The sequence below is a fragment of the Vanellus vanellus genome (genome assembly GCF_965231255.1).
Source record: "Vanellus vanellus genome assembly, chromosome: 3".
NCBI lineage: Eukaryota > Metazoa > Chordata > Aves > Charadriiformes > Charadriidae > Vanellus > Vanellus vanellus.
In genome coordinates this window covers 125,549,595-125,561,931 of record NC_138907.1, presented here as the reverse complement: position 1 = coordinate 125,561,931, position 12,337 = coordinate 125,549,595, and the positions used below count along the sequence as shown (strand labels likewise).

Genomic DNA, 12,337 nt, shown 5'->3' with positions numbered 1-12,337 from the left:
GGGGCTGACTCCCAGGTATATTCTAAGCATATCAGAGCATCTTATCTTGGCCTGTCGTGTGTGAAATGAAGTATGTGGTATCTTCAGGTACCAGACCCTTGGACTTCTCCTCTAAGACCAAATGTGTAGTGTACAGCTCTTGCTTCAGGCAGGAGCTCTGATCTGGTGTCTTCAAAATCCTACAGTCTCTTGATGCAGTAGTTGGTCCCTGTCAAAACCACCCTGGGTGATAACTCCATGATAGTTGTTGGACATCTAGTCAACGCAGCTGGTGGAGCCTGGAGGAGCATGCAGATGCCCAGGCTGTGATATAGCTCATGTAAAGAATCTGCACCTTTCTAAGGAGGCTGCTACATGCCTAAAGGATACCTCACACCCCCTGAAGGGTATTAGACCTGGAAGTTCATTCTCTGTGTTCAGCTGAATTTCATTCTCTGCCATTTGGCTGCCTGCTTAGTCAGACCTGCCTTGACACCGGTCCCTGGATGAAAAATGCAGTGATGACTTGTGTGTTGAAGCTCTCTGCTAAAATGAGCCAGACGCCATCGTACTGTGACTGCTTTTTCCCTTTCTTATTTTTTTTAAAGGTGCAAACAGCAATAGAGGAACTCCTTTCAATAGGATGTGGAACTGAGCCAACTTCTGCTAAAATCCTTTTCCGCAATGGCTTTGAGAAAGCAGGTAGCGATCTTCTGTGACAAATAAGTGGTGTTTACTGTGAGAGTTGATTTCCTTTTATGAAATATATGTACTTGAAACTTGTAATGATGGTAAATGTATGCTTTTAATGTGTTTAAGTACATAGATTTGCGTTTCTCAGCTATTCATTATTTGTATGTATTTGATGGGCGAGTTTATGGAACTAATATTAAAATCAATGTGATTAATAATGAGAGCTTCTTCTGTAATATGTTGCATGACTCAGTCATATTGCAACACACTTTTCAAAGCAGGTGATATGCTTTGGTTGTTACAAACGTTATGAGTAGAGACAAAAAAGTTCAAGTTCTGGGGCATGTGAAATTATTCATGTTTTGATATGTCTGCTGGGGAAGCAAATCTGGTGTAGCCCATAGCTACAGCTCAGGCTGCGTAAATGGCAATTCGGACTCTGGAGGTCTTTGCTTTCAGTGTTTCTTGATGACAGAAGGTGAAAGAGTGCAGATATCTATGCTGGTCAGGCAAGGTGCAAAACATCAACTGTCTTTGTAAAAAAAAATAAAATATTGATAATAGTTTTCTAACATAAAGGTATTGTGCCCATAAGACAGTTACTCTATTTTATATATCTGACAGCAATAATAGTATACTAATCTTATGCCAAAAAGTAAATGATTGTCTAGAGACCTCGTATCATGTCCTCATATTCGGTATGGACAGGAAACAGACCCCATCCAGTAATAGGTATATTTGGTGGTTGATTCCTGTGAGTGGAGGAAAGCCATTAATTAAGTTAATTCTGGAGGGTCGGAAGCTTTAGGCAAAAAAATGGAAACAGCAAGTGGACATTCTTAATCTAATTATGTGATCCCAAATCTACAAGTCTGCCAACAAAAAAGAGGAAAAGCTTGAGCTAAAAGCCAATGATGGTTCAACAGCACAACGGGAATAAAAATTTTGAAACATAACAAGTAGAACAAAGGAGGACTTGAATTCTTGAATTGTAAAATGTAGAAAATACTAAAAGACAGCAGAACAATGGTGAAATTGTGGTGAACGGATGGCAAAAAGTTAAAAGAATAGCCACTTGCATTCAGACCCAGTGTCCTGTCTGCAGCAGAAACCGAAAAGGATGCTGAGGGGAAAGTAAAACCTGGATGATTGTGTATAATAATTCATCATTAATTCTCTCCAAATAGGAAGTATTTTTAGCTCAATTTCCTGAGTGTGGTATTTTGTTTTGTTTAATTACCTTCAGTGGTTTTCCCTTCCCTGTACTTACACTGTCTCCCCTTGAACAGAGCTAAACTACTACATAGTTTCTTCCAGTGAAGATTTCAACAGGTCCAACACCTGCTGTGCAAAGAACCACAGCTACATCATTTTGATTGTTTTGGTGTTTGTGTTATTTGTTTGTTTCCCCCCCCCCCCCCCCCCCCCCCCCCACTCTGCTACTAACTTCATTTGGCAGGCTCTATTTCTCTTACTGGAAGAAAAGGTGAATTGTCAGTACCTACTGATGGAAGAATATATCTTATGTACTAGGAACTAAAGAAATCCCAGTAGTTTTTCAGCATCATTGTTGGTAAACGAATGGAACAAACATCCCAAAGGGGAAAGTGAATTCGCTGTTGTGCTTTATACATCAATTTCCAGCTTTGCCTGGGTGTTTTCTGGAAGGGAAGGGTGGATTTGGCCAAACGTACTCTATGTGGCTAAAGACAGCGTTATTTACCACGAGGTTTTATAGTCAGAACAGTAATCTAATGGTCCCTCCTCCTGTCTTTTCAGCATCCTTAGGCTGGGGAGCAATTGCCCTGTGGATGTTTACCTGTGCAGGAGTAGGACCGTTTGACAACCTTTGGATACCCACTTCCTGTATTTTCATGATTGTCTTGACATTAACGGTATCTTCTGAATAATTTTCAAGCTTCACATCCCCTCTTGGTTTTTTGTTTTTTGTTTTTTTTTTTTTTTTTTACCTCTGTCAGATACGAAGGGCTTCATTACCAAAGGACACATCGTCAGTGGTCCGGAGCCTTTCTGTGGGAGGTTCAGCATTCAGAGACCAAGCCAGCTGGTGAAAACTTCTCCATCAACTCCACCAAGATACGATCTTACTGAATACACACATGTAAGTGGCTGTTCTTGATGAGTAGGTTGCACTGAGGAGTAGATACACAGAGTCTAGAGAAAAGAAGATTGAGGGGGGATCTTATTAATGCTTATAAATACTTAAAGGGAGGGTGCTGGGGGGATGGGAACAGTCTCTTTTCAGTGGTGCCCAGCGACAGGACAAGAGGTGACGGGCACAAACTTGACCATAGAAAGTTCCATCTAAAAATGAGGAGGAACTTCTCTCCTGTGAGGGTGGCAGAGCACTGGCACAGGCTGCCCAGAGAGGGGGGCCATTCCAAACATGCCTGGACGTGTCCTGTGCCACTGCTGGAGGTGCCCCTGCTCTGGTGGGGCTGTTGGACTGGATGATCTCCAGAGGTCCCTTCCAACCCTGACCATTCTGTGATTCTGTGATTACAGAATCAACTGGTCTGTTTAGATTTCTAAATCCAGAAAGATTCATGTCTTTGGACTATGCTTGTGGACAGAGCAGAGTGTTTTTTATTAACTGGGTGGATAATTTGAGATCCCTGAAGTGTAGATGTTGTTTAACATATCTGGCTGCTGTCTGCTCCTGGAGATGCAACCCTTGGTGAGGGAAAGGAAAAGGTGGGGTGGTGTTGGAAAAGATGGAAGATGCAGGGATAACCACTTCTTGACAAAAGGAAAAAAACCTTGTTATCTGGAGTTCCACTTTTGCTCACTTTCCCGCTCATCTTCTACTTTTAAATTGGAATAAGGTCTTGATTTCAACTCTGTCACCCTTTCTTTGCCACCCGGGGGCAGGCAAATAGTTGGGGGCTGAGAGGAAGGAGACGGGAGGGAAAGATTCATCCCCAAAACCTCCTGCAGTCCTTTCAGAGTCCCTTCAGTTCTGCTTCACAGACGTCTTCCAGTCTTATTTCCTCACCTGACACCAGTCACAAACGTTGCAAATCAAACCAACTCCTCCAGTCTCTTTTCCTCCCTTCCAGCTGCTTGAAATCCCCATTGGTGTTTCCCAGCTATGTTTTTTCCCCAAAACCTCACTGAAGCCTAAGGGGTGAGTTTGACGCTATGTGGTGACACACAGGTCACCCAGATGCCATGCACTGTCTTCTATAGGTGCTATTCAAGGCAATTTGGTCTTAAACAGTTACCTGTGGTTTGGTTTGAATTTTTTTTCCCCATTTTTCCAGGTGTGTTTTGCACATAAAGGCCGTATGAGCAATATCCTTCATATGTCAGTGTCCTACACGAATGTCTCTTTACACTCAGTGAAGAGGAACCTCACCTGCCGATGGGATTTCAATGAAACTAACTCCAAAAGGTATCCAGACGCTTGTAGTTTCCCGAGATGTCACTTTCCGTGGTAAGAAGGCGTACTAGGAAAACTGGGAGAAGTAAGTTCTTATTTGTATGGAACAAATTGTCAGTTGGGGTAAGCTGACACATCCTCTGGCCCTGCAAAGGCATTCCCGCACCATGCTTCCATTCTTTTTGAGGTCTTACTGAGTAAATCTGCGTTTCTTGTTATATGCGCTAGCTCACCATAGTAATGCACAGATGGAGGGTTAGTTCTGTCGCTGGTAAGGACACCAGAAGGCTTCCGAGGACATTAATTTCATGGTTTCTTTGTCAACAGTCAGTAGATTTTCTGCAGTGAGACAGAAAGAGTAATTGAATTATTTTTCTTCCAGGAAACTTATGACATCATTGGTACTCAGAGTTTTGAAAGTTGGTGTAGGCTTTGATTTTCTTTATTTCACTCAGAATACATGGGTGGAAAACTTTTGGTGTTAGAAGTAAAGTTAGGAGCAGGTGGGTGAAAAATCAGGAATGTCTGAAGAACTTCAGGAAGGGAAATTGGCATCTTGGGTATCTCTAAGGTTGTGTGAGGGTGTAGTGTGCATGCCCGGAAGGGGAAGAGGGGGGTGGGACTAAATTGGAGAGAGCTGGGAGCCTTGAGCAATCATCTGGTGTTTCCAAGGGGCCTGAATGCTGGATTGACCCCTCTTGAGGTCACTGATGGTATCATAGTGTTTTTACCAAAAATAGAGCAGCGGTAGTCACTCCCATGTCCCACTCTTGTGATGCAGAGGAGGAAACCTAAGCAGAGATCTAAGGCTTTGTTTCTCCCTAAGGGGAACCCAACAGAGACGTGTAGAAAGCAATCACAAACCGTTGCCTAAGTATGTTGGGTACGAGTAAATAACATTAGTAATAACAGCTTCCTGGTGTTACCTGGAAGCTTCACAAAGTACTTCAAAAGTCAGTTATTGTCACTACCTGACAGCAAAAGAGAGATTGCACAACTTCTGTGTCTTCCAGCTGGACATTCACCTGCACTGACCTCTGGAAGGGGTGTGTGAATCGCTCCACACTTCTCCAGGACCTCCCTGCCGATTCCCCGGTGTTTGTGCATCAGATAGACTTCCTGAGCCCTGTGTTCCAAAAGGAAACATCTGGGTCATTTTACCTTGATGAAGTCATCATCGCAGACAGAGCTGTGACTGGTAAAGGAGTTGGTTTTTTGTTTTGTTTTGTTTTGTTTTTTTTTTTTTTTTCTTTTCTGTTAATGTCACTGTCTTACCAAGATATTCCATTAAAAATCTTTAATGATAGGGCTGGTTTAAACTTTTTCAAAGGGGAAGGGCATTTCACAACAAGCACAAAAATAATTATGTTTTCTTGAAGTTACACCTTTTTGTGGAAACAATCATGAAGAAATTGCCAAATATCAATATACTTGATTTATTCGAAAACATGTTTCTACAAATGTAACTCTTGAATGGTCTTTCCCAGACAAAAACAAATAAATAAAACCCCAAGCAGATATGCTTCCAGCTGTGAAATGAAAATAACCTAGGCATACTGACAGCTGTTCTCCTTGCTCTGATGAATGCTTGTGCTCTTCTTATTTCAGTTTCTCAGATAGATCCCAAACCACCTCGGCCAGGTGGGAGGGTAGTTGAAGCAGTATCTGTGGTGGGGTCTTCTCCCATTTACAACGTGTCCTGGATGGTGTCTGGCTGTGGCACAAGTCTACCCCTTCTCTCTCTAAGGTAGGGGCAGTGAGTGGACTATCTCAATACCCCATAACACGTTTTGCAGTTCGCCCTGACATGTCTGGAGCAGGTTGTCATCTAAGACAGGACATGAGAGGCAGTGGAGGACAAGACTCCAGCTTGGCAATCCCTGTGTTTCCCTTGGAGTCTTCTCCTCTAAGCATTTCAAATGGCCCGTGTTCAGACTGTTTAGACTACTGAATCCTGCACAGATGTCTGCACTCAGTTGATGGGCTGCAGTTCTAAATAAAGATATTTAATTTTATTCTCAGCATGTGAATGTTTTGAGCTTTGCTCACCATATAGGATCTTGAACATAGATTGTAGACATCTTAATGAAGGTATCTGTTTCCGGTATTGAATCAGATCTGGTACAAATCAGATCTGGTTCTTGAAGTTCCATTGTGTAAGTGGGATTCTATTGCTGAAACAGAGGTGCTTAAGATGTATGTATGTAAAATATACACGGGCCACTAAGATACGACGTAGGACTCAAAGGAGATCTAAGCCATCCTGGAACAGTAGATGGAGATCAGCCAGAAATGCTTCCAAGCACTTTTAATGACACCAGTTGCCATGTTAGGCAACAGAGGTCCACCTTATGTGTCCTTGTTTACTGAGATAGTTTCTATTCTGGAAGCCCCAAGAACAAAAGAGGAGGCAGAGCTATAGGCTAACCAGACCAGAAAGAAAAACATTAAAGGGTCATACTGGCAGAGAATAAGTCCTGTAAAAGTTGGGTTGTATCCAGTCCGGTAAGCAAAGACCTGATGGGAATAGACCCAGGGAAGGGAGAAGCTGGAATGGTGCAGTCTCGTCTCCTCTGCTGCAGCCAGCTGTTGGTTTGACTCAGCTACTTCACTCAAAAAGTGATTTGCCCATGTCTGCAGGAAACCTCCTTTCAGAAAAAGGTGAGCATCAGTCTGCTGCAACTTAATTTGGTTTCTTACCTTGGGGTCTCTCCTCCTTCAAGCAAAAGCAAAGTGATGCGTCATTAGTTTTGAGTGCTCTAAAGAATGACAGATTCTCCTTTAAGAGGTGGCTAAAATTTGAAGATACTTAGCCTGTTTGATCTGGTTCCCAGAGCAGCCAAGTTCTTACATTTCCTGGTGAATCCAAGGCCTTGGTGAATTCATCGATCGCCTGTTGGGGTTCAGAGACACAATCCTGGTCAGCACAAAGGAAAAGACCGATGTGATGATGCCTTGGAGAGAGAGATTTAAGAAGCTCAATCTGTTCAGTTTATCAAAACCAGGATTAAGAGATGGATTGATCACAGTACCTCTCCTCAGGAAAAAAGAAAAAAAAGGTGTTTGGCACTGGTGGGCTTCTCCATCTCACAGAGGAAGATGTAAGAGAAACCAGTGTGTGATGCTGAAGCCAGGAAGAGTGAAAACAGAAATCGGCATGTGCTTTAAGAATGGGTGGGCTGATCTCTGTCTTTGGGTACCTTCAAAACAAACCTGGCTCTTTCTCTCAACAGAGCACGTCCTGTGCTGTGTTCCAGTAGAACTTGCTGCGGTCGAGGCAGGGATGTGAGCTGAAAGTCTGGTGTACCCACTGTACCTCACACGAGAAGACTCGGTGGTCTTTTCGGTTTCGGATTCTTGAAATTTGCTCTGCAGAAGCCACGGCTGAGCTCTGAGCCTTCAGCTGTTATCCAGACACTTAGCCGCGTGGTGGCATCATTGTATCACAGAGAGTCTCGCCTGTGTCAAAGGAGAATTTTAGTGGCAAGAGAGTAAATATTTTAAGTTTTAGAAACTGGGTTTTGGGTGAACTCTAATACGAAATGTCGCTGTAATTCAGGGGAGTTAAGATTTTGATAGACTCGAAGAGGCTACAGGATGAAGTAGGAAAGCTTTTTGCCATGTAGCTGCTGTCCAGGCTGCATTGAGTTGGTCCTTTGAAACACCAGCATCAGTTGCCTGTGTTTGGTGCTGTATGAACTGTTTCTTCTATCATAATTAAAAAAAAAAATGTTTTCCCACTGTTTTCTGTTGTGTGCGTTGCATACATCATGTAGGTTTAAGTTGGGAGTATTCAATTCTTTTTGAGCTCTGAACATATTCTCCTTAGGTCCTTCAAGAGTGTTGTTCCTGTAAGTGTCCCCCTGCTGCGGGTGACATGGGGGTGTCAGGAGCTGGGGGACTTGACTGCTAATGCCTTCATGTGAAACCTCTCTGTCACACAGAGGTGCTTTGCTTGGGGAGGGCTCTAAGGAGTACGGCTACCTCTACGTCTCCACGGAGGATGTGAGAGTCAGCCTCACCATTCAGAGACTGCAAAAGTCATCCCCACCTATTGGAGGAACCTTCCGCATCCACCTGCCCCATACAGTGATATCAGGTAAGAGAAGACACGTACAGGTCCTGGATTTCCTTTGCAGAAAGCCAAGGGAAGAAGACAATATTGAACCTTGGAAATGCTCAGGTACAGGCTGGCAGGTTAAACCCATTGTCATAGTTGCTAGATCTTTGCATTTGATGTCCTTCAAGATGGGAAGTTAAGGATTATAGGCAGGGCAGTATTTCTAGATGTGAGGCATGGGGTTGTTCCAAAATGCATACAGCCACTATGAAATATTTGCCTTAATGTTAAGAACTTTGGATCAGATCCTGAATTGGGATTTTGCATCCCAAGGTTTTGTTAGGCTGATGTTTCTCCAGCACGTGTACGTCTGGTTGCCTTGTATGACGAGACCCTTGCAGGTTACCAGAAATTAATTCTCTTCTAGGGTTACCAGGATTGGTAATTGGTTTGCAAATGCCACAAAAGCTTTTGTGCATAGAATTCCTTGACTTGAATTAGTCACCCTTTAGATGTGTTAGATTTTCCTATGTTTGGGTTAAATAATCAAAGGGGCTTAAAATGAAAGCCAATAGGTTAATCTGAACAAGGTCAATGATAAAGTTCTTGACTGAGGAACTAGTGACTCAGTTGTAAAGTCACATAATAAAATAGAGAAATGCAGCCTTAAAATATTTGTGAAATAACTCTTTCCTCCGTATTGTTTCTTAAGATTTTCCTGCAATGGCCGAAGGTTGTCTCAATAGTGACCTGCTTTGAACAGCATCTTTGTTCTCCATTCCTCTTGCCCTGTTCCCAAGTCTTGTGCTTTCCTCTCTTTCTTATGAATCGTTTTAGAGAGACTTATTGTATCTGCTGCTTTGAATAGCTATGGGTATTTATGTCAAAAGCAATAAAACATCATTTGCATTTATTTGGGATTGAACTCTACAAAGTCATCTTGAGAGTCTGACTCCCCCTGTGCCCTCTCATCTAGGAAGTTTCTGACCTTTATATTTTGAAGGAACATGACTTACACACTGAAATCTCATGTCTCCCAAAAACATAAGTTGCATGTAATGAAAAGTATTACTTTTGGACAAAATTGGACAAAATTTCTGATGGAAATGGAAACTGGAGTGATGTTTCTAGGTTTTCTAAGCTATTAAACAGTGCAGATCTTTTGGCATTTGGGACTCAGTAAATTTTCTTCTGCTGCTTTTTGGCAGTTACAGATGTTTGAACAACAACAGCCTCACACTGATAATGAAACATCTGTCTTTTCTAGGATCAGATAGATGTGCTCTCGTAGGAATGAAGCTATCCATTTTTTTCTATTGTCTTTTGCAGATGTTTCAGTGCACATCTCCTCCCACCGTCTCCGCAAGCTTTTGCAAGACAACGTAGATAACTCCACAGCCCCGTACTTCAACACCAGTGATTTCATGGTGACCAAAGACTCAAACTCTTGCTATGAAAGCATCTGGACACTGACTTGGAAAACAAAAACTGGGGACTTGCCCAATGTTATCAATGTACAGTAATTTCTTCTACTAATACTCACTTTGATGTCTATTTGATGTCTTTGGTCTTGGTTGATTCATTCTCCCAGCATTTGTTTTCACACAGACACCTGTAGGGCCTTAAACTAAGTGTCTTCCTATTAGGAATTGCAGTTAAGCAAATTCCAGATTAGATTATTAAAAAAGCATTTGCAGTTAGAGGAGGGGAAATTACAGCTTCAGAGCCTGTGCCTCAAAATGAGGCAGCCAGGTTGTAATTTCTGTGCTTTGTTGCAGTTCTGCAGAATAAAGGGACTGCTAAGCTGAAGTGAAAGCTATTACAATCTCACTAATATTTCAGTTAGTAACTGAAGCTCAGTACAGGTTTGTGGCATCATTTATGGGCCAAGAAGGTCTTTTTCTGAGAACTATTCTGTATGGCTTCATATCTGGTGGTCATAAGTCTCAGATGAAGATTCAGTTTACACTCTCCCATCCCAAGACATCATTTAAGTTTGGCTTTATGTAGACAGGTCTTTATTCAATAAGGACTCAGACTGAGCTTCTTCCATCCTCATAAAGAAAAACTATTTCTTTGTGTATCCACCTTCTAAAAGTGTAAAATTATCTTTGATGAAGCAATGAGTTCTCACTCTCAAGACATTGGCCTGGACGGTGAAAAAAGCTTGAGCTGCATCTTCAGCTGTAGCACTGGCCCTTATTCCACGCGAAGTCACATCTTTGAGAAGTAGATATTCAAAGTTCTTTCCATGCCTAATTCCAAATGATATTACTAAGTATTAGAAGTTTGTTTGCAAATCTGGCTCCTGAATCTCTTTGCCTCAGTTTCTTGCTTGAAAATTGAGGATGAATACAGGGAGGTGTCGTGAAGTCTTGGGTAATGAAGATTTAGATCTGGAGATAAGACTCATGGAAGAAGCTTGATAAGAGGTTTCCAGGAGGTTTTTGCTGCCTTGTAAAGACTCTGTATGAACTCTGGGGAATGGTTTTCACTTAAAATCATGCTACAGAAAAGGACAAGAAACTTAAATTCTTTGTTCTTTGCCAGGTCTCTGCCGAGAACCTCACTGGTCTGAAGCCAACTATTTCTAGTCGTGTGGTTTATGATGGAGGTGTGTTTATTGGGCCGATATTTGGGGACATGCTTGCTACCTTCAATAACAAAACACAGGTGAGATGTGCTGTCATGCTTCCTGTTGATTCACCTGGTTGTGTAGAACCAGGAGTCTCACAGGTATTCAGGTGTCTACTTCTGCCACTAAATTCTTTCAGAAATCTACCGTTTTGTGCTTTGCCATAAATCAGTCTGAATCTGCTCCCTGGTTTGTGGAACAGGACTTTCCTCCAAGAGCTATTGCAGGTGGGGAGAATGGTCATCATGGGTGAAGGAAGACAATTTATTTCTTTTGAGGCTGTGGCCAAGGGCTGATGCCATCTCTGGACTCCCACCCTTGCTGGGTCCTATAGTGTTGGCCACCAAACTTAGGAATGACACTTTTTTTTATCTGCTGTGCTCCAGATGTTACACTGATGGGCAAAATAAATGAGGCAGTGGCTGCACTACCAGTCTGTGAATCAGGCAAGTCCCTTGGCCTCTGTGGATCTCAATTCTTCACGTGTGAAAAGGAGCAAGGAGGGCTTCCTGGCCCAGTGAGTCTGCTGGATGGACAAAATGTGTTGCAAGCTCTGCTCTCAGCTGCTGCAGAGCAGTGTGCATCACTGGCTTCGCTGCCAGTGAAAAATGCCAAGCGCTGTAGCAATAACAGGGCGATGCTGGATGTGCTCGAAGCCCAGCTGTGCAGCACTTGGGGCTAGGTCATCCTGCTTTTTTGGCAAGTCTGTTCCCCAGATATGAGCCACTGTTTCCAGTGGCTCAGCCACCTATAATATCTCTGCCATCTGTGTGCAGACATACCCTCAAATAGACCAAATGAAACAAGAACAGCAGCAGCAATCAGATTTGCTCTCCAATTTTGAAGCTTTATGCTGGCTTGTTGTGTAAAAATGTTCCTCTAATTATTGTGTCTCTATTCGAGCAGAGTACTTTAAAACTCTGCTCCTTGTGTTTCTTGGAGATGGTCCGCTTCTGCTTTCTGCAGACATTGGTGTACCCTCCTGGCACACCCTTAATACCTGGGAGAGAGGTGAAGAGGGACTCTTCTATGCCCTACTCTTTGCCAGTTGCCTCTTCTGATGTATCAAGATCTCAGAAGAGATATCTCTTGATACGTCTTGCTAGATATCAAACTCACAGCCCAGCTTTCTTGTTTCAGCATGAAAAACAAGGAGGGAAAAAATATTTGAGGGATGCATGCTGAAAAAAACACATTCTGAGATTCATTCTAATTGGTCTTATGGGATGCTTTAAACACAATAAACCTGTTCCCAAGGCAGGGTGGGAAGAGCCAGGTTGGGGTACATGGCAAGCAGGGTCTCCAAAGGATGACTAGAAGAACAGGAGTTGGGAGGAGCTGTGGACACCAGCAGGGTGTGAGACAGGATCCTGCAGACACCAAGACAGGCTGATGATACAGCTTCCAAAGCTGTGCTCTGCTTTGCCTAAGATTGAACCCTAGCAAGCCTTGCAATTAGATTTGTAATGAGGTTGCAGCAGGATAAACAGCTGTCTGAGAGCTGTCAGAGTGCTCTCGGTAGCTCAGTGTGGCTACTGGCATCTCTCCAAAGGTCAAAGAGGTGGAT

At 42.9% G+C, this 12,337-nt stretch overlaps 1 protein-coding gene across 1 annotated transcript in view; it reads left to right on the top strand.

Annotated features, from left to right (window-relative positions):
- The window catches only part of PKHD1 (PKHD1 ciliary IPT domain containing fibrocystin/polyductin), a gene marked incomplete at both ends in the record, with an annotated part of 274,861 nt that overhangs the window by 21,370 nt on the left and 241,154 nt on the right, over nt 1–12,337 (top strand). The window contains 8 exons of the mRNA XM_082481732.1: nt 588–681; nt 2,652–2,794; nt 3,957–4,087; nt 5,089–5,273; nt 5,684–5,822; nt 8,020–8,174; nt 9,465–9,649; nt 10,686–10,808. Coding sequence (XP_082337858.1) covers nt 588–681; nt 2,652–2,794; nt 3,957–4,087; nt 5,089–5,273; nt 5,684–5,822; nt 8,020–8,174; nt 9,465–9,649; nt 10,686–10,808 — 1,155 coding nt within the window. The remainder of the gene's footprint in view (nt 1–587; nt 682–2,651; nt 2,795–3,956; nt 4,088–5,088; nt 5,274–5,683; nt 5,823–8,019; nt 8,175–9,464; nt 9,650–10,685; nt 10,809–12,337) is intronic.